This window comes from Podarcis cretensis (genome assembly GCF_951804945.1).
Source record: "Podarcis cretensis genome assembly, chromosome: 1".
NCBI classification, from domain to species: Eukaryota; Metazoa; Chordata; class Lepidosauria; order Squamata; family Lacertidae; genus Podarcis; species Podarcis cretensis.
Genome location: NC_137170.1, coordinates 22,319,811 through 22,345,716, shown reverse-complemented (window position 1 = coordinate 22,345,716; position 25,906 = coordinate 22,319,811). Strand labels below are relative to the sequence as shown.

The following is a 25,906-nucleotide window of genomic DNA, read 5'->3' as shown; positions in this document are numbered from 1 at the left end:
GGCAGCTATAGACCACATGTTTTGCATGCACAAAATCAGTTCTTACTGTCTCTAGTTAGCAGGGTCAGGAAAGACCCTTACCTAAGAGCTTGGAAAGCAGATGCTAGTTGGTATAGATCATATTGAGCTAAATGGATCAATGGTCTGACTCATACAAGACAGCTTCATAACCAATTAAGCAGGAGCACTTGAATTCATTTTCCATTGGCATCTTTTTAATTTCATGTACTCTGCTTTAACTTATTTGTGTTTCGAGCTGTACAACATAATTAACAGCATCATCCTAGGCATAGTCACTCAGGAATAAGTCACAGTGATCTCAATGATTAAGTATATTTATGTACTGTAAACTTGGGGTGGAAGTAGTTGTTAACAGATTCAAGCATGGACTTGAGATGTTAATTATGTTAATTTGTGTTTCACACTTGACAGACACCAGAAGAAATAGAGAGATTGACAGTTGATGAAGAACTCAATGATATTGAAAGGGCTGTATATCTACTCAGGTATTTCTTCAGATAATGTTGTAGAGGGTTTTTTAATATTACTTTTTATCTAAATGTTTCCATCTCCATGCTTCATGGGGTTTTTTTAAGGGTTTTTAAGGGTGTTTTTTTTTAAAAAAATAGGTTTGGAATAACACCATGGAAGAAAGTTTAAAATGTGTGATGGTAGCATTTTATTTATTAAATTTGTATAAGGCCCTTCATGCACGTAGTAGCATGAGGAAATGATGGGCATGCACAGATGCTTAGCTACTTTCTATTAAGTTGGCTACTTTCTACTATGGTCCTTCCCTCTGATGAGTTGGGCTGCTATTGTTTTTCTTTTTGAGGGTCACCAAATTGTGTGGTGGTATTAATAAGATTTCACATTGACTAACTCCATGGTACAACTTAATGTTTTAAAGGATTTGTTGTGTAGCACCTGAGAAATGCAGAGATGCAGATAACATTGACACAATCATATCTGGTACCCTTCCCCACCCAGTCTGCTTGAAATGCTTACTTAAAAGATGTTTAACTGCCTTGAACATTAACTGTCCGAAACATGGGCTTCCTTTGACTTTCATGTAGATATCATCTATGAAGGAGGTGCTGTTCTGAAAGATTTTCATTTAAACTTGCATTTTTATACAATGCTCACTAATTGAAGTGCCAGCTGTAAGCTTCCTTTCAGTTTGATCAGTTATTTTTAGAGTGCTCCAGAGCCATGTTTGTCTCGGTCTTTAAAATGTGCTCTGCTAATATAATCTATTTGTCACTTTTTAAGCCAGCATTTTTATTTGCCACTTATGCTTCTGATAATAGATAATATCTGGCAATAGCCATCATCTTGCTCTGTTTTTTGTTTTTGTTTTTTAATTATCTCACTCACATGTGATTTGGAAGTACTTGCTTGAATTCACCATTTACCTTTTTCAGTGTTATCAATAGTATACTGTTCATGCAGATATTGGGTTCCATAGCTCTGGGTGGCCTTTGCGTTGTTTGGAGACATAAAATAATTTTGTACAAGGCTACTACCTCCACCTCATGAATATTGTTCCTCCAGTCTGCAAACCACCTCATATTTAATCACTTGCTTGGTCAACTTAGATGAAAAGGAATTGTATACAGGAAAGTGAATGGACAGACAAAGGATGGATGGAACACTCCATTGCTGCTGCTCCAACCTCTCTTAGCAGGCTACAAACCTTTTAGGAGGCTAGTAACTTTGGGGGGCCTGTTTAAAAAGATATGGTAAATAATGAAAAATTGTTCTTGCACCATAGTTTATTTTTCAAATGGGAGCCACATCTCATTTCCTTGGGCAGCCAAAAGAAACTGACCTCCACACAATCCAATATTTATGTGTCTTGACTGGGTAAGCAGTCATGTTGCAAGCTGTCAAAGATGAAGAAAGAGAATAATGCAATTGTATTGGAAGGTTGCAGGCCTCAAATATTTTTTTGAAACAAAAAAGTTTCATTAAGATAAAATTTTATAATTGCTGATGTAGCAAGATAATTGCTAAGATATGATATATTTAACAGTTCTTAAGAGTTTAAGAGGATTCTTAACTGGTTTTGTATTCTTCTTGACTCCCTACTCCCCCACTTTACTATACAGTGGCCCAGTTCACCTGTCATAGTATACTCTAGTTCATGGTTTACTATGAATGCACTGAGTTGAGCTGTTTCTCCGCTCTTTGATCACACTGGGGAGAAACAAACTATGACCTCTAGTTTAGTGTTACAACAGTTACGTCTGATCCTGTTTTGTTCCAACAAACCTTGGTCCCTGTTTTGATTGTAACATTAAGCCAAATGTCTTGGCTTGTTTCTTCCTGGCATGAGCTGGGAAGATGGTGGGGCAAAACCGGAGCAATTTGCTTGTGCACAGTAAGCCATGGTTTATGGCTTATGACATGAGAATAAGGTCAATTTGTAGTCTCGTGTTGGTGGAACACAAATTCTTTCGAGTGTTCCTTTCCTCCGGTTTGGCTTTTAATTGTTTTCTTTTTGAGACATATGGTGAAATAAATAGTGTTGAGTGTCATCAGTGTTGCAACACTAGCATGCTTTTCTTGTTTGGGTAATCTAGTTGTTCCTTGGTGCGTTCCCGTCGCCCCCCCAGTGATGCCAACCTCAACTCCTAGTTTTTTCTGTACATTCAGTGGCACATGGAATACCTCTTCCTGATTGACCACACTTTTCAGAACAGGCTTTTCTGTAACAACTGCAATAAATGGGTTGTGTTTTTCCCCCTATAGACTAGTTTTGTTTGTTTGCTTGTTGTTTTTTGTAATTCTGTTTTCTTCCAGTTAGACATTTATTGTCATATTTCTGGCTGAACATCACCAGCATGCTGTTGGCTTGACTGATATGTGTTTTTTCTTTATTTTTTTGCTGTATGATTCTCTCCTTGAATCTCTAGCATTATTACATAACTTTTGGACATTATTTCATTATGGGCTGGTTCACACTGTCCCCCAGAACACAGGCTCTACTTGTAGTAGGGTGCAAGAATGAGCTTTGGGCAGACATTTCCTCCTTGCCTCTGTCTTGCACATAGGCTTTTTAGAATCTTTTCTAGAATCATAGAATTGTAGAGTTGCAAGGGACAGCAAGGGTCATCCAGTCCAACCCCTTGCAATGCAGAAATCTGTCGAACAGCTCTTGCTGTCAAGAAAGTTCTTCCTGATTTTTAGTTGGAATATCTTTTCTTGTAATTTGAAGCCATTGGTTTGAGTCCTATCCTCCAGAGCAGGAGAAAATAAGCTTGCTCCACATATTGTTGTATGCATGTAGTTCCTGTCCGTCTACCTATCCCCTTTTTGCAGCACATAGATGACAGGACTACTTTTGTAGAAATTTTTAGTTAATTGTAGTGTGCAAATCTGCGAATTGACCCAGGGTGAACAGGTTGCTGCCACTGTGTGCTGTATCAAATAGCAGAGTTTTCTCTCACTCTCTTGCTCTTTCTTTCTTTCTTTCTTTCTTTCTTTCTTTGCCTTGCAAGTGAAACCTGCCTTATTAGGACAATTGACCTCCAAACTTTGCTAGTTTCCATTTTATTTTGAAATCTGAAGATTTTTGTGTGAAATGTATAAAAATGAGTATGCTTTTTGAATCTGGATTGTAGGGGGAAATGTGTTGAAGGTAACATTAAAAAAAAAATATTTTTTTGACAAGTTGTGCCCCAGACAACATGGGAATAATGAGGTCATTTGACTTGATTGGTCAAACCATGGAACTTTATATTACTCTGATTTCATGTTTTGTACCAGAGAAATAGGAATAGCATTGAGATACTCAATGACCTGTTCATCCCAGGATCCCATCTCTAACAAAGCCACTTACTTGGTTACCTGTGCCAAGTAAGAATTGCTCCAAGAGATCAGGAGTTCTTATACAGCCACCAGTCAGCCTCATGGGTGTAGGTAGGGGGAGGCACCTCTCCCCCCTAAATCAGTGCAAATCAATGCATATCTTAGGTTCTGCCCCCTTAACAAAAGCCTGCATCACCAACAAAAATCCTGGCTACACCCATGGTCACCCACTTCCCCTTGCACCTGGAAATACTTTTATTAGAAACAACACAGAAAGCATGCACAGGGTATACACAGGGTATACAAAATGTACAAAGGTATACACAGGGTATAAAAAATGTACAAAGAGAAATACTCAATTGACAGCCAAAATGTTAAGGAAAATTAATTTGAAATATCCAAATTGGGGGGTTGGATGGAAGAGAGAAAAATCTTATATGAAAATGAATCTGTAATAATAATAAAAAGACAGCTATTTCTGAAAAATATTCCTGAGAGCATTGCAGACATTATTAATTATTTTACATTTTATTTATTAAATTTATACCGCCCTTCATCTGAAGATCACAGGGCGGTTCACATCACAAAAAGGCAAAATACATAGTAAAGCAAAAGCAAAAACAAACCAATAATACCCCTCTCTCAAACACATTTAAAAGGTCGCTGAATGTTACTTAGCCAAAGAACTGGTTATAGAGAAATGTTTTCGCCTGGTGCCTAAAGATAGGTAATGAACTTGCCCTGGCATATTTCAATTGGAATACTTTTTGCCCTATTCTTTTTGTGCCAAAATTTGGCAATCTTTCCCTAGTTTGCCCCAAAAGAAAGCATTGTGCTTGTGTATCCTGCCTTTGCAGTTTATTTGCACATGATCAACACATACCAAATTTTCTTACAAGTTAAGGTGACTTCTGATTTTCCCATTTTTGTCCAGCATTTTGCTTGTCCTGCTTACTCCTTGCAGTTTCTTCTAGTTCATACTTATAGCTTACTGCTATCCTTTTTGCCTTTTTTATTTAACCGATCAAAATATGTTCATAATAGTAGCTATACAGTGGTACCTCTGGTTAAGAACTTAATTTGTTCTGGAGGTCCATTCTAAACCTGAAACTGTTCTTAACATGAGGTACCACTTTAGCTATTGGGGCCTCCTGCTGCTGCCGCGCCGCTGCCACACAATTTCTGTTCTCATCCTGAAGCAAAGTTCTTAACCCAAAGTACTATTTCTGGGTTAGTGGAGTCTGTAACTGAAGCGTCTGTAACTTGAAGGTCTGTAACCCGAGGTACCACTGTATATACTCAAAATGTTCTCACATACTCTTGTCATCCTTTCATCAACTCTGTGGGGTAGATCAGTGTTATTATCCCCATGCATAATACTAGGGATAGGAATGGGGACAGAAATGGAGATAATATTGGCAACTGAGGTGAGATTTGAATGTGGAACTTTCTGATTCATTGCTTAGTCACTGTGCGATACAAGTGCTGTACTTCATTATAGGCTTTATTATCCGCCTCTGAAAAGCAGTTCAACATGCAATTGCATTCAACCCTTATGATTACTAATGTTACAATGATGTGAGCATGTGGTAAGGTAACATTCTAAATATCATTTTCCCCCCAGTACAGAAGTTCTTACAAGGGAAAGTACACAGACTATTATATTTTCCTGTTGTTCTTGAATTTGACTTCCGTTGCTTTTGCTTTGTTATCCTGTTCCATATGTATTTTGAAAAGCCACTTTAGCCTCTCAGACCACCTAATTAGAACATAAGCTCTAATAGGTCTTGCCTCTTGGGGCTTAGCTTCTGACTTGGGAGAGCCTCAGGACATTACTTTTTGATGCTCAATACAGTACTCCTCCGCCTCCTTTATTGCATTCTCCCCTCCCCTTTAAAACCAAGGCCTTACACTTTCAAAGAATAACATAACCAATGGGTTATGCCTCTTGGGGTATTATGTATTCTTATTAAAGATTGGGGGAGAAACTGTTTGCTGCTCATTATCCTTGTGAGGAGTCATTAGAGCTGCCACTCATGGTAAAAATGAAGAAGAATCTTAACGTGCGCATTTATCTAGTCATAGATTTTATTGCCTAGGATCATGCCATTCATCTCATGTACCAAATGGTCCAAATATGTAAGCCAAAATTCTTCTCTCGACCCTTCAGTGAGGAAGGATCTTGTTCCTCATGCACTTTGAGGCTTTCGTTTGAAGAGAAAATGTGATCACCTGAGGGAAGCGGATGAGGGTGGGGATCTTGGCAAGGGAAGCCTTGTTACTCTTTCACAAAGGTAACTTTCATGAATGGTTGTGTGTAACAAGTGCTGTCAGGGTTTCTACAGCAATTACAGAGTATTCATCAAAAGCTGGAAAAGTTTTACGTACAAGGGAAAGGATCCAGGAGAAGGGCACAAATGGAAAACAGGGACCAACTATACCTGATAGCCAGCCTAGTTGCCCCAGAGTAAGACAATGGACAGAGGGTGCATTTCCTCTTTAAGAGGTGGCATTCAAAAACATGTACAATCTTGATGCTGAACCAAATGTATTGAATTTAGAAGCACATATAGATATGCCTTTGCATGGCATTTGTAAATGCATTTATGGCAGAAATAGCACACGTGTTGCAAAATACCCACTGCAGCACTTCTGGAAGTTTGTAACGCTGGCTATTGAGCTGTCAATATTTTTGTCCCTTGGGTCACCTCCTCGCAGATTCTACCAGATCTTGAGTTTGTAATAAGTCAGGGACAGCCTTTCATTTTAAACACCCATGATATTTTATGTTTGTTGTAATTGTAACTTTTTGCACTGAAGATAAATTAATTATTGCTTCAGAACAAATACACTTGAACCAGAGAAGGGGGAGGAGAGAGTGAAGGACCCATATGGATGCCATGTACACAATACTGAAAGTATTAGTTATGCTGTCATGCAGGCATTCAGATGAAATAGTTAGCTCTGGGAGGAAGAGCAGAGAAAATGTTGCTCATACTGATGCAGCCGAGCTTTTGGATCAGGAAGCTTTGCACTGATATCAAGCAATGGATGAGTCACTGGCTCAGTGTTGCTTGTCCTGAAATTCCACTGATAATTGTAAGCAGTAAAATCCTTCCTATTGTTTTCATTAAGTATCTGTTTCAAGATTATGGTGTGCAGTGAGATGTTGCTACTTCTTCCAGTTTAAGTAGTAGTGGGGTGTGTATGTGTATGTGTACATGAACACAAATGCGCACATGGGACCTACAGCAAAATATTGCATTGTAAAGTGCTCATGTTCAGGATGCCAGCCAGCCAGATTTTTCAGGATACTTCATTCTGGCATCACTGAGCCCTGAATTTCTAACCACACTCTTAAAAGACACTCAGTATTCTGTGGACATTGAGCATGCTAAATTTGGATGTTTCTCCCACCCCCAGGGCCTCCTCACCCTAATTTTCAAATATTACATCCTCAGTCTTGAGGCTCCCCAAGCCTGCTGCTTCCTCCATCCTATTTGTGAATGGTGCCATTTTGGCTACGTGAGGCTTGACACTTGGCAAATGAGTTCATTATCATTGTGTGTGGGATGCTTTTGTATATATATTTGTATTTTGGACCATGAGAAGAAAAAACAAGTAGGGGGAATAATATATGGATAGATAAGAACAGAAAGTTATTCTGCATGTTGAGTATATTGTTTTTATATAGGTTTATTCTTATCTCCTTTTATTTGTGATTCACAGGTTGAAAACTGTTTTAGCAGCACATTAAGTACCCTTTTAATGTCACCCTCACTTGTGATGTGCTTAATTTTTTTTTTAAAATTTTTTTGTTTAACATGTCTCTACTACTAGTCAAACTATTAATTTTTTTGCATATAATGTAAATTTAATAGGTTTTATGGTGGTCAGGGCAATACTTCCTTATTCTCTTGATATCTCTAAAATTTAAGATGCTGGGGGGTAGCAATGAATGATAGGAGAAGCAGAACTCTGCTAGTACCTTTGGTTTTTGTATACCGTTGGACTGATCCACCAAGAGTATTATATTTTCTTTTTTCATATATTTTTAAGTGTGCAGTTCAGCTCTTGGGCATTCCTTAATGCTCATCCTTAACTGTTACACTGTAGATGTTTTTGTACTGTGATTTTCTTTTCCAGCTGTGGAAGGATGTTAATTCTCTTACTGGAAGTTTTACCAGCTGAGCCCTGTCCCTGTGTGTGTCATTAAGATACACATAAAGAAATAAAACACAGCAATCTTAATTTTGGAAAATGGTGAATTACAATAAAATGCAGTAAAACTGACAGTTAAGTTAGAAGGTGAAACCATTTTGTTGGCTGAGATCAGAATACTGGAATTTTAGTGTATGAAAGTGGTGAGGGGCCCTGATCCAGAGAAAATTAGTTACACTAAGAGTTCCACTGAAATCAAGAAAATGTTGGTAGTAACTCACTTAAGTCTCACTGATTTCAACATCATTCTAGATTCAGGTAGGTAGCCGTGTTGGTCTGACGCAGTCAAAATAAATTAAATTCAAAAATTCAGAAATTGTCCAGTAGCACCTTAGAGACCAACTAAGTTTGTTCTCGGTATAAGCTTTCGTGTGTATGCATGCTTCTTCAGATACACCTGAAAAAATCAATTTTTTATTGATTTCAACATGGCTTAGGCAAGGATCTGTTCCAGGATATGCATGACTGTGTAAAAATTAAGTTCCAAAAATGATAAATTAGATATTTGTTTCATTAATTATTTGAGTGTGTGTATGCCAACCTAGCAGTTCGAAAGCAAAAGTGCAAGTAGATAAATAGGTACCACTCCGGCGCGAAGGTAAACGGCGTTTCCATGCGCTGCTCTGGTTCGCCGGAAGCAGCTTAGTCATGCTGGCCACATGACCCGGAAGCTGTACGCCGTCTCCCTCGGCCAATAAAGCAAGGTGAGTGCCGCAACTCCAGAGTTGGCCACGACTGGACCTAATGGTCAGGGGTCCCTTTACCTTTACCTTTATGATCTACACATATGAAACCTTTCCAGTGGCTTAAATGAGACCTGGGCCTATTCAGTAAATAACCACTTACCACCATTTTTTCATTGCTGTGTTAATATAAGTGCAGCACCTTTTAAAAAGCTGAGTATGAATCAGCTGTGGCAAGAAAGCAAAGTCACCTTAAATGATTCATTCATGCTGTAAGAAAGCTGTCTCTGATCTATGGCTAACACCTAATAAGAAAGAAAACATGGCAGCTTAGCTTGATATGGTGTAGCTGTTACTTCTGAGAACCTGATCCTGGGCAATGGAGACAGTTCAAAAGGCTGAAATAATGTGGGTGGGGAGGGGATCCTAAACTTAACTAGTGATCCCATTATTTAGCTAAGAAAAGTTGCCAGAAAAGTGGCAACTCAGAGAATGGGAGGACAATAAGACATTAAAATGGTCCTGTCAGGTGGTATTTTGGGAAGAACTGAGAGAATGGTGCTCTTTGACTTTGTCAGAAGGTAGCAGACAATATCAACAGTTAATTTTTTGATAAATAAAAGCACACAGAGAGACATGAAATAACTAATATTTGGAATAGGCTCAAAATATTCTGTAACTTGAACGTCTTCATTTGAGGAGAGCATGGAGCAGGGTGTGTGTATGTGGCCTGAGTAGGGGTGTGGCTTGGGAAAGAGGCCTGAAGAGTTTTTTGAGAGCTGAAGGGCCACATTCAGTCCCTGGTCCTGAGGTTTCTTACCAATGTTTTTGAAAATCCTTAAAGAAGTTGCACCAGTTTACATCACTTTAAATTAAGATTTGAGTCATGAACATACATGTTTTCAGTGTTGAAGATTTAAATGAACAAATTGTCTTCCCAAGAATTTGGATTGTGTGAAACTTTGCAAAGTTTGGCATGCAGGGAAGTACGGTGTGGTTGTTTCATCATAGTATTCATTTACACTAACCTCACTCATATTGAATGAACTACAGATCATTCCACTTTAGGCAGATTTTGTGATAATCATTTGTGAAGTAATCACATGGCAGCCTCACCAGCTACTACAGTAAGATATATATTTGTAATATATATTTGTATATTTGTAAGATGACAAAGCAGTGCACATAAACTTTCTATCTTTGTACCATTCTACTGCACATAAGGGTGATGTGGAAAAAGTAAGATGTTGATAAAAGCAGATGCAAGTTTGCTGTATGTTGGTTTGTACAATTATAGCACAATCTGTGCATGCTGTTAGATCAGCTTGTTGGATATAAAATGGTTTCTTAAAATTATTCCCTCACGGTGACATAAAATGTGCAATTTTGTGGATTGCACATTTATCTGAAATATGACACACACAGCAGTGATTTATTCATACTTTTGCCTCTGCTGTACGTCACGCCTGAATCACAGTTTTCCCCGTAACAGTATAAGCAGGACAACTCAGGCCAAGCAATTTGAGGTACACAAAGTGCACCATTAAAATGCATTGCCCTAACTGGAGCATTCCCTTCTTTGAAGTGCTGACCCATCTTTAACGGAGTTGTCAGTTTTGCATGTGCAGACTATGTTCATGAAAGAGTCCCATGTGTACTTGAAAAGGCTCTGAGTTGCAGAGCTCTTGATTAGTGTGCATGAGTCCAACTGTAAATAGTTGCCAGCTTCTCATTCTTGTGTCCGTCTGTCATTCCACCTGGAGATCTCAAACTGCTGCTTTTCCACTGCTGATGGTGGGGGTGGGCAGGGTGCCCACAGGTAGGTGTGTGTGTGTGTGTGTGTGTGTGTGTGTGTGTGTGTGTTGTAAACTGCTTAGAGATTCTGTTTGCATTCAAGCAGTATGTAAATTTTGTACATTATCACAAACCTAGCCTACTCTAGATACGCCTTTCACATTGATCTGCAGACAGCTCCATTCATGATAGCATTTTATACCTCAGTGGAACTTTTGCAGGCAAAAACTGTAGGACATGATGGAACAATAAATGTTACATTGTATTATCCAGCAGTGCTGCATCTCATGAACAAGATCTTCTTATATTTACCTGCAAGCAAATGCAAGATTCCCCACAATGTTTATTAATAGATTCCTCAGTGTAGGTTCTACCTCTTTTATTGCTTCTTGTACAGTGGGGCCGAGGGAACTGATGAATTGGGGTGGGGGCTTTAATTATTACATTTCTTTTTTATTTTATTTTACAGCAAACTTTATAAAAGAAAGAAAAGGTGATGAAAGGAATAGATCATTAAAGCCTCATCAGGAGTTGAAGATAACCAAGGGGTATTAATTGCTATTCTCACATGGAACAGGAAGCAATAAAATGAGAAGACCCTACAAGCAGGAAGCTTTTAGTTAAAGGCCTAGAAGCTTCACTAGTGTAGATCATATTACCCTATTGTATTATCAGCCACCTTGTGAAGTAAGTAGGTTAAGGACCAGTGCCTGATTCAAGGTCACAATTGAGTGTGGATTTGAATTCTGACTTTCCTGGTCCAAGTCCAGCACTATGTTTGCTATACAATGGTACCTCAGGTTAAGAACTTAATTCGTTCTAGAGGTCCGTTCCTAACCTGAAACTGTTCTCAACCTTTAGCTCAGGTGGCCTCCTGATGCTGCCATGCTGCCGGAGCACGATTTCTGTTCTCATCCTGAAGCGAAGTTCTTAACCCAAAGTACTATTTCTGGGTTAGTGGAATCTGTAACCTGAAGCGTATGTAACCTGAAGCATCTGTAACCTGAAGCGTCTGTAACCCGAGGTACCACTGTACTGGCTTTCAGAATGTTTAAAACATGAGATCTCCCTCCCTTACCTGTAGTTCAAAGGGGTACAATCCAGGAAGTTTTGCAGTGTGTGCTATTTTTGCATGTTTGAATCTTTAGAACTTTTCTGATTACGATTGCATGTATGTTTCAGGTATCGTACCCATTGTCCATAACCTTATCCTACATTAATTTAGTGGAAGGTCCAAGTAGTGTCTAAAAACTTAGAACTGTATGCACAGTTAGGGTCCTTTCCTTTTTGAGGACACCTGATAATGCAGAGAGAAACTACACAAGTGCAAGTTGTAAACTTGTAGGCTTTATCCTTACCTTCTCCTGAATATGGAGATCAAAAGGAGGGATAGTGCATCCCTTTCCTTCCATTTAATGTGTGAAAAGGGCTTCTAGCTTCAAAGTCATGAGCGGAAGGATGAACACCCACACAAGCTTGTTGGTGATTTCCAATTACTTCTTCAGTAAGAAGGAAACAGCATGTCAGCTTGCCATTAAGGAAATGCTTTCCACTATTTCTAGTACTGTGTAGCTAAAGCTTTTCTAGACGGGAGATATATTTCCTTATGTTTATAGCATTTCTTTAATTTTAAGATTGTGAGTGGGGGAGTTTTCTGTTGGCAAACAGCAATTAAAGCTTGAACTTGGTGAAATAAACTCTGAAAAAGAAAGAAAGAGGTTACCGGCATACACTTGATTTGGCAATGTCTCAAAATAGCCATTTGTCTCAATTATTCCATTCTTGCTGGCAGTTCTTTCGTCAGAAAACAAAGGAATAAGAAACTTGGATTGAGCAAGCTGATCTTGGTAAACAAGGTTACTATGATACACAGCTACAGTAGCATGCAGCCAATTCTTGTTTTTATTTAATCATAGTTAAACAACAGTGGGCTAATCATGTTGACTATCTAATGGTAAATTAAATAAACCATTGAAATGTAAGGACTCCCTTCTTTAAAACAGAAGTAGTAGGAAACCTGTGTAGAATTAGCCCATTAAATAATTCAGACACAAGCTTTGTGGCAGGTAAAGGCCAGTTTGTAATTAGATATCTTAATGAGAACAGCAGCAAATTAAACTAAGTGTATAGAGTGTGTTAGTTTTGGTTCCAGACAACTGAGACAGAGAATGTAAGTAAGGTGAGATCTTTTGTTCTAAAGGTCTTCTAGCTGTCGAAGTGGGAGGTGGACTTTCCCAGCAAGGTGTGGAGAGTTGCCAGATTGGCTTCAGATTTCTTTTTTTTTTATTATTGACATGAACAACTTAAAAAACAACAACAATCAAAGCTTAATAAAACATTAAAAGTTCATAACGGGTAAAAAATAAAGAAGAAGAAGAAGCTTGCAAAAAAAGCCCAATTCCCAAAGCCTTGTGAATAGTAGTGGTGATATTAATATAAAAATAGTAACAACAACACCTTTTCACCTGTGTCTCTGAAAGAAGACACGTGAGTCCGACAAATGGGCTTCCCAGGTTCTTGGGGCCACTATTGAGAAAGAAGGAAGTCTTTCGACCTCCCTCAGTGTCTCACTTGGGCCAAGTCAGACAAACATAAATGATGAGATTCTTCTTTTAGGCTTTGTGTTTTCACTACAGCACCATTAGTGCATACTATCATTTACAGAGTACAGTGGTACCTCAGGTTAAGAACTTAATTCGTTCTGGAGGTCTGTTCTTAACCTGAAACTGTTCTTAACCTGAAGCACCACTTTAGCTAATGGGGCCTCCTGCTGCTGCCACGCCGCCGGAGCACGATTTCTGTTCTCATCCTGAAGCAAAGTTCATAACCCAAGGTAATATTTCTGGGTTAGCGGAATATTTCTGTAACCTGAAGCGTATGTAACCTGAAGCATATGTAACCCGAAGTACCACTGTATCATAAACCTAGCAACTCCCCTATGAGGAAAGATTACACTGTTTGGGGCTTTTAAGTTTAGAAAAAAGGTGATGTTTGTTTTTATATGAGGAGGTGCTCATTTATGCCACCAGACACCCACAACTAGAAGAGCTGCATGGTGTGCTATTTCTGCACATTTTAAATGGCTGCTGTCCTCCTGCCAGTCTGTTTACCTGGGGCCAAGTGTGAACTGTGTCAGAGGAATAGTATGGGCTCCGCTCTTTCCTGGCCTCATACTATCCTAGGGAGACTCACTGTATGAAAAGTTCTGTTTTGTAAAACCATATTGAGGAAAGAGTGAATTGGGTTAAGACCTTAATAGACATTGTAGATTGCTATAGCACCCTGTGGCTTGGTTAAATAACACAGCAAGCCTACCCCACCTTCTTTGTCCAGTTTATGTAGATTGCAGTTTGGTGCTTGCAGGAGTATTATGGCATTGTGTAAACAAAGGGCGAAATGTGACTAGCACCTGCTTTCCATTGCTCAGAATGTTCTAAGATGCTTGTAGACCGATAATTTCTTGAGTGTTGGGTATGCCTGCTCAGATTGCCATGAACTCAAAAACTTATGTTGACCCCTGTATTTATCTCTGCTAGCCATAACAGACTGGGGATAAGTGGAATTAATGTAGGCAGCACAAGGGGGGGGGGAGATTATTGTGCAACTGCTCCATGCTAGCTGGAACTTTCTTCCTGGCACCTTTCACTGGTTTTCAGGTTCAGGCCCGGGAATTTCCTATCCACAGAAATGGTGGGGCGGGGGGGACATCTTTGGAGAAACTCTGATAGAGCATGCAGTATTGGGCAAGATGGACTAATGGTCTTGTGTGTGTGTGTGTTTCTGCTTGCTCACATAAGCACATGTGCCCCTCCAATATCTCAGATTCATATTTTCATATAACAGAAAACACATTTTTCTTCTGCATAAAATGTTTCCTTTATCAGATGAAATAAGACTGTACCTGTATTATTATTATTATTATTATTATTATTATTATTCATATGCATATCTTATGTGGGTGTTTCTAATCTCTTTGTGTAGAGAATGTAAGCACAATCAGAAGTGGCAACTATGCCCAAAGCAATGTCAAACTTGTAACATTGTAATCTCCTAAAATTTTGATAACAAAATGCTAACAACAGATTAGTAACAATTCACACTGGTTGAAACTGATGTTATAACTCTCTGCTATCAGCACTGAAATTAGCAGTTGGGTTGCTGCCACAAAGGCAATGATATGTATCTGCAGTTCTTTTTTGTCTTGGCAACTAGTGCACTCTGGAGATGGAGAACTGAAAACCTGGAAGGGAAGTTGATGTTGACTAATCACTGATGCCATATGCTGAGTCTTCTCAGCTAATGGGTGAATGAATATTAGACATATCATGTCTTAAAGAATGTGGTTCTTAAATTCTAATAGGTGAAACAAAGAGGATAGTAGCAATGATTATTCAAAGAACACGGTATCATTGAAGAGGTTGTACATAAAGTACAGTAAACCCCAGCATTCCCAATTCAATTTCTATAATAGCTCTTGATATTGTTACAGGCTGCTACAATTTTGTCAACTGGTGTGAGATTCCAGGGGTCTTGGCACTCAGCCAGGTTTGTGGTTCCTTCAGAAATTAGGCACAGCAGACACTGCAGTGTCTTTATGAAATATGGTCTTTATGAAATATCTTTATCTAAGATTTAGTAAAAATCTTAAAAAGCAAAAAAGCCTCATAGCAATATATACACATGAGAGGGTAAGCTAAGGGTCTTTGCCACAACTGGGTGCTTGCTGGAGACTTCACATGATGTGATTCTCAGTTTTGTGAAAGTGTCTAACATATGTTCAACTCCTGGGCTACTGCAGTGGTTAGAAATTCGGTAGAGTGTCAGCCGGGGCATGGATATCATATACCATACTTTTCTGTGTATAAGATGAGCATTTTTTATTAAAAAATTATGTCCAAAATTGGGTGTCTTCTTATACATGAATAGTGCATATTTGGAAGTTGGGATTGGTTTGTGTCACGAGCCGGAAATTGTCAAGTGGGTATTTGGCATGTTATTGGTGTCTGTGACAAGGGCTGTTGTTGACTGGCTGTCACTGCAGCTCTAGGGCGGGTGATTGGCGGCTTCTGGTGTTGTGGGGACAGACGATAGGTGGCCTTTGTAACGTGTGCAAGTGGTAGCGTAGGCCAGGCGAGTGAGCGATTTTTGACAATTCCTCCTAAAAAAAGCTGAACAACTTTTGGCCACCCCCCCAAAAGCTCAACAACTCAGGCCAATCTCCCCCCATTTTCTTAATTTTGTGTCCCCAAAAATAGGGGGCATCTTATACACAGGGGCATCACGGAAAAATAGTATGTTAAGTATGGTACGGTAGTATGTTAAGAATTGGAATCATAACCTAAGGAAGAGGAATTGTGGCGGGAGGAAAGAGAGATGCTTTAAAAGTGGTTGTGGGCCTTATCAAGCATTGGAGAGTAATATTCTACATACTTTCAGCAAAACATTTCCTTTGAAGACAGTAGGATACTCTGGATCCCTTGCCCTGCGTTTTACCTTTCATTTATTGTTCATTGCCACAAGAACATAAGCAGAGCCTTTCTGGATCAGAATATCCATTTAGCTCAGCATTTCAATTGAAACACTACTCTGACCTGAAAACCAAAGCAGGCAAACAGTGAGCACAGTCATGCTTTTGATTTGTACAAGAGATTTCTTTTTTTAAGTACAGAAGGAGCCCATTGTGCTAATTTCAAAGCTGTTTCTTCAAAAGAAGTCTTCACCTGTTCTTGAAGTCTCTAGTTTTTCTTTGTAATATAGCCAGACATTTTCACACATTTGTGGTTTGACTTCCATAAGTATTCATATCCACATTAGTTCTTAAACCTGGCTATTAGTTTATGTTCCTGGATGAGCTTCCACCACTTTTGGTTTATCCACTTGACCCTTTGTGGTGATCATTGTAGCCTCTGTGTTGTTTTACAGTGGATGTGAATCAGAGTAAGTGTTTTGTATAGGAAAAACCCATAATACGAATCAGTATGAGGCATTGTAGCTTGACACCATTGGTACAAACTGAATGGAACAAATAAATGTCCATCTTTTGCTATTCTTGCCATTTGCATTTTGCAGTCACAAATGACTGACCTGGTAGGAAAGAATTTGATCGTGTTTAATACTTTGTTCATAGCTATGTGAATTAAATAAACTAGATATGAAATGTACATTATGACTCAAATGCTTCTAGTTGTCCAAAAACTTTTCTGTTGTGTAATCTGCTGAATCACCATTAGCAAGCTACAGTGTCTGTGCATTTGAGCCGTTATTTGCAAAAAACCAAAAAAACAAAAACAGAACCACTAGTTGCTGATATTATGGAGCAAAGCTAAGTTTTCATCAGTGTCAGATATCCGAAGGAAAGATATGCTTGCTTTATTTAACCATGACCTTCCTAATACCTTTTAGAATTTAATGAGAACTTATAAGCTGCTTCCTATATTAGTTTCCAAACCAGAGTAAGTAAACAGAAATATAGAGCTTGTTCCAGTTGAACATAGGCACAGTGCATGGATATATGCAGAAGAGTCCTAGTGGCCTTATTCCTTGTTTTCCTACCAATGTGAGAGTGTTAAGTTGAATAGCAGGGAAAAGGAGATTTATACATGTGTTTTGTTTCCCATGAGTTACTTGTGCTCCAGAGCATAAAAACCTCCATATGTGTGTGCTATGCTTGTCCTTGACTGAATCCATAATATCAGGGGAAGCTTACTGCAATCTGGGCTTCCCAACACATATATCTCTTAACAGCGCAGACATTTATACTGATTTATTGTTCTGATGGTTATTAGTGCGTTTATGTACTTCTGTATTGCAGCTTATGTATTGTGCCCCACCCAGACCTCTGATGAAGGCTGTACATATAACTACAAATATCTATGTATTACTATTTGGGCAAAATAACTTGGTGATGCATTTGTATACATTTCCCTTAATTAAAATTCATACTGTGTAGTATGTGTGTGTGTGTGTGTGTGTGTGTGTGTGACTTCATATGCCTCATATCTGTATGAACTGTTGGTGTGTGAGCATCTACTCTTGGGTTTTCATTTATTTCTGCAGCAGAGTTCTTTTTACATAAAAGTTTCCCTGCACCTTCTACTTCTTTACAGCAGCAGCAGCAGCATTCCAGCTATCTCTTAGTGAAATTCCCATTACAGTCATACCTCGGGTTACAGATGCTTCAGGTTGTGTTTTCTCGGGTTATGGACCTGCTGAAACCCCGAAGTACCGGAACAGGTTACTTCTGGGTTTTGGCGGCCGTGCATGCACAGAAGCGCTGAATCACAACCCACGTGTGCGCAGACGCAGCGCTGCGGGTTGCAAACACTCTGGGTTGTGAACGTGTCTCCCGCATGGATCACGTTCGCAGCCCGAGCGTCCACTGTACAGGAATAAACACCATTTGGCTCAGAGTCTTTATTATTTACAAAACTTTACATTGGTCATCAATAAAGAACAAAACAAATAAAGAAACATAATCTTTTCCTCCTTTTAGCCATCCGGCCAGAGACCTAATGCTGACTCATTCACATACTCATTTACACTGACCCCAACTTAGTTGATCTCATGCCCTGATAAGGACACCTGTTCCTGGGGAAATTTTCCGTTGCCTAGCAACTTGTTCAAGGCCATTTACAAGTTTCTTCTAGAATATTCCAACAGCCCTCCTGACTTGAAATTCTGCCTTGAACACCTGGTATTCTCCCCCCTCCTTTTATTCGGTAAGTCCCAATACCATAGTCAGCATTTGAAATTTTACAGCAGTCAAATGCTTTGTAAAAATATCTGTAGTCATAAGCTCTGTGGAACAATATCTGAGCTTGAGCCACACTTTAAAAATGCAATATTTCACATGTGCATAAAGTATATCTAAGTGTTTTGTTTTAGGTAGTATCCGGGTTATCGGAGTCTATAACCTGAAGTGTATGTAACCTGAAGCATATGTAACCCGAGGTACCGCTGTATGATAAATGGTTCCTTTAAGGTATCTTAAAACACGTTTCATTGCATTCCAATCTTGTGTTGACTTGGACATTTTTCTGCTAAGTATGTCAGTTGCATTTGATATGTCAGGCCTAGATATGTTTGCTAAATAAAGCAAACTTCCAATTACACTTCTGTATTTGTCAATATCCTCAAATTCTTTTTCATCATCTTGCTTTTAATATTCTAGAGTCATTGGAGTAGCAACTGGATTACAATTCTCCATGCCATTTGACTCCAGCAGAGCCTGAATTTTACTACTTGGGCTAATCAGAAAAGAGCCTGATTCATCTCTGTCTATTTGCATGCCTAGGTAATTTGCCTGTAATCTGTTAGAAGTTAGATTTTTCTATTTTACCTTATCCAGTCAGCTGTTCCAACTAGTAAGAGCTCACAAGCTGGGTGGTTAATAAATAAAAAAGGAGGAGACAATCAATCAAGTCAACATTATTCTAGAAAAGAACACAATATGTATTACAGTGTCCCTTTACCCTTTGGGTCTGAAAATTTTAAAGTACAGTTGTACCTTGGTTTTCGAACAGCTTAGTTCTCAAACGTTTTGGCTCCCAGTTTGCGAACTATTTTTGGAAGCCGGACGTCCAGTGGGGATTCTGCAGCTTCAAATTGGCTGCAGGAGCTTCCTGCAGCCAATCAGAAGCCGTGCTTTGGTTTCCAAACGTTTTGGAAGTTGAACGGACTTCCAGAATTGATTCTGTTTGACTTCCAAGGTACGACTCTGTTGTAAATTCATCTTGATTTTCTTGTTTTATCTATTTGTACACCACTTTGTTGTTGTTGCTGATGATGATACAATAAAGTGGTGTACAATTTTTTATGAAATACAGTGGTACTTCGAGTTAAGTACTTAATTCGTTCTGGAGGTCTGTACTTAACCTGAAACTGTTCTTAACCTGAAGCACCACGTTAGCTAATGGGGTCTTCTGCTGCCGGCGCGTCGCCGGAGCCCGATTTCTGTTCTTATCCTGAAGCAAAGTTCTTAACCTATTTCTGGCTTAGTGGAGTGTGTAACCTGAAGCGTATGTAACCTGAAGCGTATGTTCCCGAGGTACCACTGTAAATAAAATCAGCTGGACTCCAACTTAGTCTATAGGAGTGGATCCCTTAGAACTTACCTTTAGAGATGATGGAAAGTTGACTGTAACCACCAGCCATTATTGTTGAGAAGGCAGTTCTAGATGAATTCTGTCTCTAGTATATTTAACTGTCCAATCCCTGACCCACTGACCAAGTTTATATAGCATGTTAAACTTTAGTGAAATGTGCAGAAGCAAGAGGGAGTTACCATGAGCCTTAGTCTCTTGTGGTCCCCCTCGCTTTTCTCCTCCAGACAGAAGGAAGACTTCAGTAGGCTTTTGCTTTGCTGAATCTTGCCTTCCTTTGTCCTGTGCATCACAACTTGTGGTTTATAATAAATTCTGGTTAATTTAACAACCCACGGTTCAAAGTTTACTTGTTTTGAAACTGAGCTTCTTATATGCCCAGATGATAAAACAAGCTGAGATTTGGGGAAAGTGGTGTGTGTGTGTGTGTGTGTGTGTGTGTGTGTGTGTTGGGAAGCTGTTGAAGTCCTCTTCCTGGCTACCTGGTTGGAGGCTTGTACTGGTTCCTTCATACCATGCACATTTCACTGGATGCCAAGTTGTACCCTAGCCTGTTTTGTAATATAGGTTTAACAGTTGTTGATGTAGGTCTGACTGTATATAAATTTAAATCTCCCATTGGTCAGTGGGAAAGAAAATCAAGGGGTAGCCACTAACAAGTTGTGCCATCAACCGAGATCTAACCATGGACGGAAGGAGTATTGGGTATGACACATGTGTGCTCCTCTCCTGTGCTGCCCATGACCCATCTATGTTTCTGCCCTGTTTTGCCTTGCATATATGTTTGGTGGTGGAGCTGCTCAGCCAGCAGAACGACTCTGCTAGCATATCTATAACTGTGATGTCATATCTTGTATTCCTCTAGTGCCGGGTTTCCCAAATTTCAGTCTCCAGCTGGTTTTGGACTACAGTTCCCACCATCCCTGACCACTGGTCCTGTTAGTTAGGGATGATGGGAGTGGTAGTCCAAAAACAGCTGGAGACCTAAGTTTGGGAAACACTGCAAGTGTATTGGGGCTTCTGCCAAATCCTAAAACCTTCTTGATCAGTGGTTCTTGAGAAGCTGTACCTCATGTCATGCACTCGGCTGATTAAATTATTGTTTCTTTGCATATGAGTAGAAACAATAGTTCTGAAGCAAAAATTATACTTTCTTTTTAGGACTTCTGAGTAGACTTGGCAAGGATTGTTTGAGCCCTAACAAAGATGATTGATTGGTTGTGCCCATGTTTTGGAAGAAAATAGGTTTTCAAAGTTGGTATTGGTCATGGGGACAGTTTCCTAAATATATCTTGAGTTGGAGGATCACGGTTAATATGCACACTTGAGTTGCATGAAATCTGTAATTTGCATATCTTTCTCAGGAATATGCAAGTTCCTGTTCTGTGAACGCCTTGTACTAATTCTATCACACTCTGATAATAGTAACCTTTAATTGTGAAAAGCTTTCAGTAACTCATGGAAATTTTTACTATGTGGGTCAGAATATTGAGTGCTAATAATTCGTGGTGAATTTGGGCTCCATTTTATCTTGAGGTTTCTTATTTAAGTAAGTCACATATTTAAATGTATCTTTTAAATCACAAGGGATTAGGAGCTTGCTTTTTATATTTTATCTATAACAATAGTGAACTGAATCCTTATGAAGTCTGAATGGCCCTATCCATCAACAAGAGGGAGGTGTCAGCATAAGAGGGAGGTATCAAAGGTTTGCAGAAGTACAAAAAACTACATGCACAACCCTTTAGAAAAAGGCCCAAAGTGGTGGAGGATGTGAAAGACAGCCCAGTGAGGACTAACCATGCTTAGTGGGCTTAAGATGGTAGTGAAATGGAGTATCCTGCAAAAGGGCATGAACATTTCTTGCTGAACAGGAGCACTCCAAACCACAACATTTTGTTGCCATTCCTACGTGTATTAACTCAACATAAATATTAAAACCTTGACAGATTGAGCTCTGTAGCTAAATGAGACTCTGGTTATTATGATTTGTGGAATTGTTGTATTTTAAATTGATTTTATCTTATATTTCTGCATTGTTTGTCCTTTCTTGTACATCATTTTGGAATTTCTTCATATGTTAAAGCAGTTTATATATATATATTAACACAAATAATCATACTGTTGTTGTCAGGATTCCAATGAGCTTTCAGGTTGTTCAAAAGTTATTTGGAAGACTGCAAAGAATATATATTGCCCCCAGCCATGTGAAATGACTTTTTGATATACTGTGGAGAGTCTTGTCATTTCTATCCTTTGTCCCACTATGTTTCATGATGCGCAGCTTGAACAGATTAGGGCCCACTGAATTCAACTGGAGTTGCTCCCAAGTAATTTAAGAACTGCAGCCTTACTATTTCTGAGGCATGCATCCAAAACTGTTAATGGATCTGCTTATCCACTTAGTAATGGTGATAAGAAAGCTTTCTAAATATGTTTCTGAAGGCAAGGCATTGAGATAAGCTCATATTCAGAGTTTGCATCAGTCATTATCTTGAAGTCTATTTGAGCAGAACGCTCTGCCTTGACTGCAGAAACATAGTGCTAGAGCAGGATCCTCCAGCTTCTACAACCTTCAGCATGCTCTAGACTAGCTAGAAAAGTTGAGCTTTGTATTTATTGGGCGCAATCTATTCCTGTGTGTGTGTGTAGGGGAGGAATCAATAATGTACATGTAGATCTCGCAGCCTACTCCTTTGCAGACCAATAGCAGAAGCATACCCATGACTACTGGATTGTTCTGTCTAGGAGGTTTTTGCATGGAAATAACTGGAGCAGAACTTGTCCAACTGTGCAGATCTTCCTACTGGAATCAAAGAGTGTAGATATTGTACAGTCTTGTATGTATATAACAGCACAAAAGGTAACACCCAACTCTGCCATTCCGCTAGCAGAGCAGATTTCCACTTGAACAATGCATAGTTAACTTGGTAACCCCCACTCAAGTTGCAATAAGACATACAAGCAAGGCAAACATTCCCATAATATATACAAGCATTCTAGGACTATAGTTCAGTCTTTTTCACAGGCTCCATCAACAGTCTTAAGGGAGCCCCAAGGTTGGTAAAAGTTATTTAGGGGGCTTGGCACCCATTCCCCAAAATGCCTAAGAGGACAGACTAGTCTGTAGCCACAGGATACTGACTTAGTGTTGCCATTGGGTGTTTTTTTTTTGTAGTTGGTGGGGTGATGACAAACTAACTGTGTGGAAGCTGGGAATGGGATGAAGCTGGGAGTGGGATGAAGCGCTGAAATCCTGAGCAACAGCATTGAGCACTGCAACATTTTGTTGCAGCACCTGCTTGTTTGTAATCTAATATCACAATATACATAGCTTAACTTCTATAGAAAAAAATTGAAAATGTAGAAATGATTTTCCCTCCATGAAAACCTTAGCATTGTGAAGTTTGTTCACACAATGGCAGAATAGTTAAGTTGACTTTAAGTTTTGGGAGAGCTTTCCTGTGGTTAGTGCTTTTAATAAAATGACAGTTTCTAGACAATGCTGAATTTGCAGCAACCCCTGATTGAAATAAAAAGTGTGTATGTGTATTTTGATGCATCTTACAGTGTTAAAACTGCTGGAGTGACCACAATATGATAGATGGTTTTAATTCAGAATCGCTAAAGAGCAGAGGATCACCAATTCTGCTATTTCAGTAGAAATAAAAGAAAAATCTTCCACAGTTGGAAAATTACAGCTTGTGTAGGTGTTAAAAACCCTCTGCTTCTCATTTTAAATTGACAGCAAGCCAGCCACTTGGAGCTTTTTTTTTTTTTTTTTTAAAGGAAAGGCCTCATTTTTCTTTAGAATTGCATATCATCACACCACTTTTTTGCGTTAACATTCAGTTTACACAAATGCTGGCTTCCTCTTTGTGCGAAAATGAACGAATCTCTTCCCATCCCTCCCCCCCGCCACATCATTTTATTGGTTAAGTTCACAGAAAAGGATTCACATATATGTGTTTATTATAGTATAGCATGTTAACGTGTGATGAAGATTTTTTTTTTTTTTAAGCAGGATTAATATGAAAAAGATTTATCTAGTACAGAATTAAGAACTTCCCATAAAGACAAATCTTGGAAGCAATTCAAAACTTTGCTATAGTTTGAGAGACTGACGCTGTGTACTTAACATTTCCATCTGGACCCTTTTCTTTTTTTAAATATGTGTGAATTTATTAACAGAAACATGAACATGTGAAAGTGCCTTGTAAAGGTAAAGGTACCCCTGCCCGTACGGGCCAGTCTTGACAGACTCTGGGGTTGTGCGCCCATCTCACTTAAGAGGCCAGGGGCCAGCGCTGTCCAGAGACACTTCCGGGTCACGTGGCCAGCGTGACATCGCTGCTCTGGCCAGAGCCAGAGCCAGAGCCAGAGCCGCACACGGAAACGCCGTTTACCTTCCCGCTGGTAAGCGGTCCCTATTTATCTACTTGCACCCGGAGGTGCTTTCGAACTGCTAGGTTGGCAGGCGCTGGGACCGAGCAGCGGGAGCGCACCCCGCCGCAGGGATTCGAACCGCCGACCTTTCGATCGGCAAGCCCTTTCGATCGGCAAACCTGCGTCCCTATGAAAGTGCCTTATACTGAGTCAGATAGTTAGTGCATCTGGGTATACTGTCTTCAAGGTCTCAGACAGATGTATTTTATAGTAACGCTATCTGAATTCCTTTTAACCATATATGTTGTGGTTTGAATCTAGAACATTGTGCATTCAATTATGAGTTTTTTGAGTTATGTGCCTCTTTCAACTACAAATAAGCAATGAGCTTATTCTTATGTTCCTTATCTTTCTTCCCTCCCCAGCCCTTCAAAAGGACCCCAGTTGAATATCCCTAAAGTTTTTATAACAGATGTTATATTATTCAAGGATAATGATTCCCCAGTATGAGAGTTGTCTAATACATATACATACATATACCGGTATATCTATATTTCTATCTATTAGTTAAATCCAATATTCTGCATAATAGCCTGCCTTATTACTGAAGAAACCCATTCTGATTGTATGTCAGGATGTAGAGTGGAGTCCGCAACTGAACTACTGTAACTGAATGTTGGTTTTCATCTCAAATTTGTCTACTAAGGGTATTTTCCCAGCACTCAAGTTACAGTTTCCCCCATATATAGCATAAGGCTCAATTGCCAGAACCAGCTATTGTGAAGCTCCTAAATATCATCCCATGTTCATGTTATAAATTTGTCTTCTGTCCTGTCTGTAATTAATCCCATGGGTGAGAAGAGATTCTGGAAGGAGCAGGAGTAGGCAAAGGGGAAGGGCCATAGCTCAGTGGTAGAGCATTTGCTTTGCATGCAGAAAGTGCTTGGTTCCATCCTTGGCATCTCCAGGTAGGGCTAGGAAGGGATTCCTTGTCTGAGACCCTGGAGAGGCACTCCCAGTCAGCACAGATTATACTAAGCTACATGGACCAATACTCTAATTCAGTATTATGCAGCTGCCTATGTTCTGTTCCTATGTAAGCCATAGACAATCAGAAGCGTACCAGCCACTCAGTCAGTAGCAAGTACTAGCCTGGAGGAGCCGGACTTTGGACAACTCCATGTTAACAACTTGTTCCAACAAGGTCTGGAACCCAACTGAGCTGTTGTGGCAAGAATGGACAGCCTGCAGCCCTACAAATATTGCTGGACTCCAGCTCCCATTAGGCCAGGAAGCATGGCCAGTGGTCACAGATAATGGGAGTTGCAGTCCCACAGCACCTGGAGAGCCACAGGTTCTCAATCCCTGCTTTATGGGGAGGAATATAGAAGAACCTTTTCCAGGTTCTGTTCCCTCTGGATGAAATGGTTGGTGGATGAAGGAGGAAAGCAGAGCTACAATAATTTGTTTCCAAGCACTTAGCATCTTCACTCCTTTTGGTCACTGAGATCCAGCTCCAAGGGCCTTCTGGCGGTTCCTTCACTGTGAGAAGTGAAATGACAAGGAACCAGGCAGAGGGCCTTCTTGGTAGTGGCACCAACCCTGTGGAATGCCCTCTCATCAGATGTCAAGGAGCTAAGTAGCTATGCTACCTTTAGAAGGCATCTGAAGGCAGCCCTGTATAGGGAACTTTTAAATGTTTAATGTTTTATTATGTTTTTATATATCTTGGTAGCTGCTCAGAGTGACTGGGGCAACCCAGTCTGGTGTTTGGGGTGGTATTAATAATAATAATAATAATAATAATAATAATAATAATAATAACAACAACAATAACAACTGGTTATTACAGATTACTCTTGCTTGTGGTTTCAGGGTTGAAATTACATTCTTACCAAGCCCCCTCAA

The 25,906-nt window shown here is 39.5% G+C and overlaps 1 protein-coding gene across 2 annotated transcripts in view; it reads left to right on the top strand.

The window, feature by feature from the left end:
* PPP4R4 (protein phosphatase 4 regulatory subunit 4) overlaps positions 1 to 25,906 on the top strand; it is a 77,503-nt gene that overhangs the window by 1,539 nt on the left and 50,058 nt on the right. For both annotated transcript variants that reach the window (XM_079948152.1, XM_079948153.1), the window contains exon 2: positions 433 to 506. In XM_079948152.1, the coding sequence (XP_079804278.1) occupies positions 433 to 506 (74 nt within the window). The remainder of the gene's footprint in view (positions 1 to 432; positions 507 to 25,906) is intronic.